General features: G+C 36.8%; 1 protein-coding gene across 5 annotated transcripts in view; it reads left to right on the forward strand.

Moving 5' to 3' along the window:
- EPC1 (enhancer of polycomb homolog 1) overlaps positions 1–8,770 on the forward strand; it is a 58,568-nt gene that overhangs the window by 46,574 nt on the left and 3,224 nt on the right. For 3 of the 5 annotated variants that reach the window (XM_080975684.1, XM_080975683.1, XM_080975685.1), the window contains one exon: positions 7,788–7,906. In XM_080975684.1, the coding sequence (XP_080831810.1) occupies positions 7,788–7,906 (119 nt within the window). Of the gene's footprint in view, positions 1–7,787; positions 7,907–7,954; positions 8,074–8,770 lie in introns of all 5 variants that reach the window. The other 2 variants (XM_080975686.1, XR_013978365.1) reach the window with 2 other exon arrangements.

The raw sequence follows: 8,770 nt of genomic DNA on the forward strand, positions 1-8,770 counted from the left end.
ACCCCACCCCCTGCCGTATTAATTTATTTTTCTTCCTAAAAACTCTGTTTATATTCTCCGTATTATGTTACCTTTGATTTTCACAGCCATGAATCATTCTGAAGTAAGCAAATATGCAAAGAGTTTCAGAGCAGCCTTTCGGGAATACGGTGTGCATTGAGCTCTCTGCAGTTTAGCTTCTTAACTGAAGCTTAGCTAACACTATAGTCTGTGACTAATAGTAAAAACCATGATGGTTGATGGGTAAACCTCCTTTGCCCTTGCAACTCTATGGTTGTGCTTTGATCATTTTCTAAGAAGGTTTTGATTGAGAAGAGAGCATTTGTTGACAAGTAAAGAGTTACTTGGGTTGTATTTTTGTTTAGAGTGCTGGTTAGAAAAAATTAGCACTATAGAAATTTTGTAGAATATGGGAAGAAGCTTGTCAGGCCACTGCAGTAACCTGTATAGATAAGGACAGCTTCACCGTTGCATTCTAGACTTGTTTCAGTTCAGCCTAAGGTGGCACACTTGCTGCCCAGACAATCTGCCATGGTAGAGAACAAATCAGCATGATGAGTTGGGGATACTTCCTACTAATCTAATTGTGTGGGAGTCTGTGTTCTCTGTAGCAGTGATGATGTTGGATTTAAGAGTGGATCTGCTTAGCTTCAGAATGAGACAGAATTCCTAATCTGTCAGTTATACTTTTATGGATTGTTACTAATGTACAATAAATGGAAAATTTATGAATACATATAATAAATGGACGTTTATCTATGATCATTAAAAAGGAGACACTATCTCTCATTAGAGTTCAGACTACTACTACTCTCTTGGAAATTTTGTGTTTAAATGAGAAACATCAGCTGTATGTTGAGAAGTACAGCCCAAGTTTCATAACGGCTTAACTTTTGTAATATGGAAAGTAAGGATGGAGAAATAATTTATTCATTAAACTTTTCACAGCAGAGCAATGCAACTTGCTTGCAGATCAGAAGACAACTCCCAAACAGATAATGTACTTATCCAGATTTTGAAATGCAGTTCTGATGCCCACAAACTTACTTTGCGGGGGGGGGGGAGTCTAAAAAAATCTGTACAGAGTTTTTAGTGTTCTTCCAAAATATCTGCACAAAGTGAGATAGGACAAACCTATTATTAAAGTCCCAGAAAAACTGAAGCAGAACAAAATTAGGCTGCTCCTGTCCATCCCTAATGGAAAGACTGTACATACACTATTTATATAGAAAGGAAGAAAATAAAATCTTCATAATATTATAGCTTAAATCTGAGATGTGGCCGTTTTAGCAAGCCTACTGTTGGATGGAAATTCTGGATATAATCTGATAGTCTTTTTATTAATGTATCATGTGACAACAGAGCACTTGAAGGGAAACTCCTTTTTTAAGTAAAAGGATGTGCATGTTATATAGCTATGCATTGAAGGCCAGGTTCCTTTTTGACTATATCATTCATTGTTTTACATCAAACTATGAATATTTTAAGTTTTTCATTTAAAAATCTTGAATTCTTCCAGGAAATAGCAATATCAGACATTAAACACTTGCGTCAAAACTTCTGGTCTTGTACTAGTTAGTGCCTCTTGTGACCTTGGAATAAATCCATTTATGTTAAGTGATATTCTAATACTGTCAGCAACTTCAGTGTTGGAATACTTGTAAAGCTATTTGACAAAAATATGCATACCTTACTAATAGTGTTCCTATTTTTCCTAAAATCCAACATGTCTTCAAATAAAATACAGAATGAAAACCAGGCTCTTGATCCTAGAAACCTCTCCATAGGGCTGGTTTGCAGCCTTATAGAGTATTTTAGAACTGAGAGATGACAACTTCATTAAGTGTGTTTCTTTTTCATACATATTTTACACACACACACACACACACACACACACACCCCTCAGATGTGGATTGACTGTCATTTCTATATATAATTACTGTAAGAGGCATGCCTAGTTCAGTGTAAGCAGAAATAAATTTCCTGGTGCCCCGCCTTCATGCACATTAGTGCAAAGTAATATGCTGACGGTATTTGCTGTGTATGAGGGGGCCTCAAATTTGGAAGCCATATCAGGTGTGTCCTTTGGATGTCAACTGTTACCATTTTTTCTCTTTTTCGGTCTTCTACCAGCATGGTGTATTTCAGACTTCTGAGAATCCACTCAGTTACAACAGTGGCTTGCTTTGAGAAGCTAGAAAGCTGGGGTGTTGGGTTAAGTGTTCCAGAAACACAAGTCCCAAGCCATATTGAGAATGTGGTATGATTACAGTCAAACCTTGGTTGTCGGACGGCTCCGTTTTCGAACGTTTCAGTCCCTGAATGCCGAAAACCCGGAAGTAAATTCCAGTTTCCAAATGTCCGACGCAGCTTCTACTTGAGTGCAAGAAGCTCTTGCAACCAATCAGAAGCCACACCTCGGTTGTCGGACATTTCAGAACGGGCTTCCAGATCGGATTACATTCGACAACCGAGGTTTGACTATATTTGAATTGTGACCATCAAATAAAGAACAACTAACTATTTAATTAACTATTTTTCTTACATTGTAAGTAATGAATGATGAAAAATTAGAAATATATAACATTAGTTTGGATACCTGAGAGCTAGTTTTGTATAGAAAAAGGCTCACTGATTTGGCGAACACTTGTGTCTGTTGAGAACTGTTCCATAGCATTTGCATGATAATATAAGGCTGGCATGCCTTTTAAATCAAACACATCAACAGGTTTATAATTTCATTGGGTTGATAGAATAGAAGTGAAAATCTTTGAATTTGGGGTGGTTTTTCAGGCACTTATAACCTATTTTGTATAGGCTAAATGACTTCCCCCATCCCATTTGTCTGGTAGCCTAATACATGGGGTTTTTTGCCAGTAAGTGGCCTTTCAGAGGAATGTTAAGAAAGTAAAAACTTGTGTAGAGCTTTGAGAAGCATATTTTGTATGGTTTAGTGACTTGCCTGGTTTTGTAACCTTTCGTTTATTTTACTGAATCTTTTTTGTTGAAGGTGAATTTCATACAAGAGCATTTTACACATTTCAGTCAGATTGTACTATCATGGGGAGGTTCTTAAACATTGTTCTTAAACATGATCACCATGGAGAACCAATTCTAAATGCTCCTTTTACTATACAAAAGATAAATGTGACCTAAAGTATAGCAGGAAAAATGATAGATAAGTGAACTGTTTCTCAGGATTCAGTTCCAACAACCATTGTCAACAAGTGTGATTGCTTGATATGAAAGGGCCTCTGTTGGCGTACTGCTAGTAATATTGCTCATTAAACATCATGTGCCACCTAAACTGATCAGCCTGTGTAGAGTTTTTCTTGTATCATTTCAAAAGTTGTTAAGGCATGAACTGTGGATATTGCATGGAATAGTGATTCACATTGACACATAAAGCATAGCGTTGAGATGTATTGCATCTCTCTAGCAGTGTTTTTTCAGATGATTCTGTAAGCTTCTCATACCTTCTTGCAGCATTACAATCTTCCACAGTTAAGGCAGATTTTGTGGCTTGCTACTAATGATTTATTGAAGGTTTCTTGCAAGAAATTAATTCTGTTATTTATGGAATATATATTAGCTGCCCAGTAATGTAGTTCTCCAGGTGGCTCATAAAATTAACAGTGACAAAATACAGTAAAAACAATTAAACAACAACAACAATTTGAGCATATACATTTCCTGCAAAGAGACGTAACACCAAAATCACAATATAACTATAAAATACGCAATAAATACTCAGTTGAATAAACAATATAGATTTAACATTGTGCTTAATTGCATTTAATGACTTTAACTATCTGGGTAATTAGATCTGTATACTCATAAATGTCTTTTAATAAAGTAACAGAATAAAAAAGTTCTCCAACATATATAAAATAAGTAATTGCCAATTAGTTTATAGAGCAATCTGTTGCAGCAAAAGTATGCAGAGTGACAACAGCGTAACAGGAGTCTGACTAATATAAATCTAAAAGGTTGGCTATATTAAATATGGAAATGAGTGCACTGTGCATCTAGTTTTAAAACATAACAACATATTTTACCTTTTTTATGTGGCTCTTAAAAATGAACTGCAGCAAAAGGATTATAAAATCTGCACTAATTCTTTTCTGTATCAAAGCATAAAGCCTGGGTATTAAAACCTAAGTTTTGCAGTTTAATGAAATAATATATCCTCTGTTCTATGCAGTTTACACTATTCATGCTTTTGATTTCTTTTCACCACTCACTAATGAACTGTGGAGCATGGGGAAGAGTTGAAATCTTCCCATTTCCTGCCTTGAGAAAGCATCACATCCAAGTATGCAGGTGTGGGGATTAAGCATGTAGAAATTATATATTTTTGGTGTCATGGACTTCTAACTTTGTTGCAATTCAACCATCTCAAAAATCGAATGCTATCAGAAACCCCCTTGGGTTTGCTCTTGAGCTATGTGGGTAGCTGCTTTAGAAAGCAGTCTCATATTTTTGCCACACAGCTCAATGGGTCGGAGTCAGTGGTCATTTATTAGGAGTTTCATAGTCCAGCCCATGATGTTAAAACAAGAGAATTTTGTCCTGTACTTGAAATTTCCCCAGCAGCTTATATAAAGCAAGCCTTGCAGAGCTTTCAACTCTTTACAAGAGTAAGTTATTATCATTAAGAATTTACTTAGAAGAAATTGGGTGTTAATCTTTCCTCACTAATTTGTGAATGTGCAGATCTCAGAAACCACACTTGAGTTCTTCAAAAGTGTAGGTTCCTCTACATGGCTTCCATATAATCCATATATAGGGCACAGCACAGAGACTTCTGAAAGGCCTCCTTGGCCTTCTGTAACTCTTGAAATCCCTGAAGTCCTTGAATACATTCTGAAATTTTTGAAGCTGTAGATTGGTAGTTGTCCATTATGCAAAAAATCTTACCCCTTGGCAAAAAAAGAAGCGAAAAGATTACTCATTCATGGGAGAAAATTTCACTTAAATCTCAGTAAATTGCAAGGTTACAAATACAAACATGGAGGGTGATTCAGTTGCCCTATTTGACTTGGTAGTGTGCTTGCAAGAGTGAATGAAAATTCATCCTCACAAGCAAATTTAAATATATCTGGCAGTTTTAGCTGAACTAAGACTTAGTTTTCTGTACAGAATTCACTTTTACTTTTGAAAATGTTATGATTCTTAAATCTGTTGAGTGTGTGTCACTTGTGGCTAACACTCTAGGGGAGTTGTTCAGCCTCTCTGCAAAGATGTGACTTTTAAGTAGAATTTTTACAGCATGTGTGGAGTGGCCCTTGGCTACCCTTACGGAAAATAATGTTCTGGGACTGTTTCCACTGAGTTCAGCAATTAGTGCAAGGATGTCTGGCTGTGCAATTGGACTTTCTCTCCCCACACTTACACACGCGCACGCGCACACACCATCTACTCTGGAACAAATTTGGAACACGGGGTATCTAAGGGGCAGAAGTTCTTGCGCTAACAGGACAACTACATTGGTTATAGCCCTTTGTTTTTAGATGCCACATAACTTTCTCTTGTGTTTGCTGTAACAAGCTGAATGCATTTATTAACCTTACTAACAAAAGTTCTTGAGGTAACTTGCAGCCTAATTAAAATAGAGCAAATAAACGAGAGTTTCTAGGGAGTGCCAAGAATATCTGCAGATTGCCTCCTGCAGAGCTCAGTATAATTTTAACAAGCTTAAATGTACCTATTTCCATAGGATCAGGCAGTTGAAGAGTTCTTGTTTGAAGTGTTAAAATGATGCACAATTGCGGTCAAAGTTCTAACCACATATCTAGTGGATAGGGATCCAAAGAATTGTACCAAAGTTCTTCATGCTGCAGGTGGTTTTAGGCTTTAGGTTTCTTGATCAGCAGCTTCACATGCCACATGGGGGAGGAATTGATTGGACTACTTTAAACAAGCTAATTGGAACCTAACCCATATAAATGCCAGTTTGTGCTATTGTATTCCTTCAGTGTGTCATGTGAAGCTCAAGCTAGCACAACTAGGTAGAGAAGAAGAGATATTATTGTGAACCAGGCTTTATGTGAAGAACGTCTGCCGTCATCATCACCACCACTGCTTGCTGACTCATTGTGTACCTATATATTACTGGAGAAATTCATTAAAAAAAACTGGCGGAGCTTCCAACTGATGCACTGTTGTTACTACATTAAAGTTGCAATTGCCACCAAATATTTCTGCTTTCCTCTTTAATCTCTGCATTGGGTAGAATTTAAGAATGCAGGAATGCAAGCTGAACATCAAACAAAACTGTTGACTAATTGGGTGGACCAACTTGCTGGTGTACCCTTTAAGGTTATTTGTGGAGCTGTAGCGGTAGCTTGTGTATATCCTTCTTGCCATACAATTATGCAGGCTATATATATGCATAGCAATGTGTTGATACAATACCTAAAAACTCCTTAACTTGATAGCAAAGAATGCCCTTTGTTTAAAAGTGTAGTTGCAAGTGAGATTCAAATTCAGTTTGTGAAAACTGGTGGAGGTTGAACCCCACAGATCAGTGTCTAGGCAAGTCTTGTCTTTGTAGTATTTCATGTTTTAAATGTCTGTCCTTGTGCTTCAACCTTTATATTGTGATCTTTGGATGAAGGATGGTATGCAGATTTAATTAATAATAATAATAATAAAATAAAAACCTGGTCTAAATGTCACTATTTGGCTAGGAGGAAAAAAACCTCAAAAGCCTAGGCAATCCTCAGATTTGTAGTAAGAGCAACACACTTGAAATTGGTGATTGTTGCATATTGGCAACAGATTTGTAAAAAGGTTTAGACTTGCAGTGTTTATAGCTGTGAATTATATTTGCTGGTCAAAAAGAGTGTGAATGTAGTAATACTCTTTAAGAGTTTTACAGATTAATACTCTTATTTTAATATGTGTATTAACTAGCATTGAGCAAAGTTGCGCACAACTAATTTGTTTCTGGAAACTTGACAATGGCAGAGCATTTCTTTGTAGTTTGGAGTCTGGGTTGATAAACTAGACCATGTTCTGTAGAACCAGTTCCTGTTGCAGAATGTTTATTTTGATATTCTAAGATGTTCAAAACAAAAATCTAAAGCATCCAAAATACTCAGATTTGAGTTTTCTACCAAAAAATGGAATCAAGAAATCCTGCCAATGTGTTGTCTAGATTAGATTTATTACCTTATTCTCTATCCTAAACTGCTTTAAAAGTTGGCTGTGGAGAGTTTTTCATTAAGATGAACTGAAATGAAAACTGCAGCAAAATGCTATTCAGTCTCTGCTTTTAGAACTCTTCATAGATGAATAAGTGACATAACATAGTTTTTCTTTGTAAATCAACATAACCAAATCTTGACCCACATTCTATCTACATCAGGTGGGTCAATTGAGGGAAACAGAATGAAAACCTCATAAAGCTTTTTTTTTTTTTTAATAATTTATTCATTTTAAAATTAAATGTTCATTTGATGGGATGGAATGCAGGCATTATCTAAAATAGGACCGGGGGATTCAAATGGATATTTGATAACTTTTCTATCTTAGTATGATGGTTGTAATATGGCAATCTGCTGTTATTGAATGGCAAGCCAAATTTTTATTGCTTCATAGGGTTAGAAGCACACTTCCTTTTGTAAGAGCTGCTAATTGCAGCTCCTGCTGAAGTAGGAACACTGAATATATGTACTGAGATTCGGAGCTGCACATGTTGCATTTCCATTTTAGTATAAGGGCTGTACACACGAGGTTTATGTATTTTGATATGGTATTCTCTTATTTTATATTTTGTTCAGCATTTACAGCCGAACAATACCAGCATCATCAACAGCAACTGGCACTAATGCAGAAACAGCAGCTTGCACAAATTCATCAACAGCAAGCAAATAGTAATTCTTCTGCGAACGCTTCACAGGTGAGGGAGTTGTCTGTATTATGATTTATCCCTCATTTTTCCCACCAGGGTTCATCTCTAATTGCCAACTGTTGCCATAGCACCTTGCAACTAACCAGCAGGAAAGTGGCTTTCGCTCGAATCTACATCTTAGCCATACTCTAGAATGTTTAGAAGGGACACTACAGGTGAGTATAGTAGGCACTGCCTCTGCTCCCTCCTAACAGAAAAGAGGTGATTCTGTCAGTAATGACGTGGTATACATGAACTAAAAAATCCAGATAACATCACTAATTTAGACTGCATGAATTGTGTGTGTGTGTGTGTGTGCGCATTCCCATCCAGCAAGCTGAATTTGAAACTTAAACCTTGCTTAATGCAAGTGCAGGCACTTCGTCGTCTCTAGAATCTTAATGTATTAAGACTACTAATAAATATAAGGAATAGATCAGTGATGGGGAATCTGTGGCATTCCAGATGTTGCCCAGATACAACTCCATCATCTGGCCATGTTGACTGGGTCTGGTGGGACGGGGGGGGGGTTGTAATCAAACAACATCTGTAGGGACTACAAGTTCTTTATCCCTGGCAAAGAGATTTTGGTGAGATATGTTGCACTTGGCTTATAGAAGTCTAAACAGTTCTGTATTTCCAGATAAACTGTGGGCACGACTAATTGCAAAATGGTCTTCCTTAATTGATTATAAAACTACCAGTACTTGACTTTAAAATGTATTTGTAATGCTTGCTCAGTTCTAGCAACTTTCAAGTAATATGTCAGGGCCTTTAGTGTGGTTCCCAACACCATGGAGTTGGAGCTTTGAAAGGCAAGGTCTATTTAAACAATAAAAATTAAGGAAGTGAAGATGCATCTGTTCATGTACA

This window comes from Podarcis pityusensis, assembly GCF_964106645.2.
Source record: "Podarcis pityusensis genome assembly, chromosome: 12".
Classification (NCBI taxonomy): domain Eukaryota; kingdom Metazoa; phylum Chordata; class Lepidosauria; order Squamata; family Lacertidae; genus Podarcis; species Podarcis pityusensis.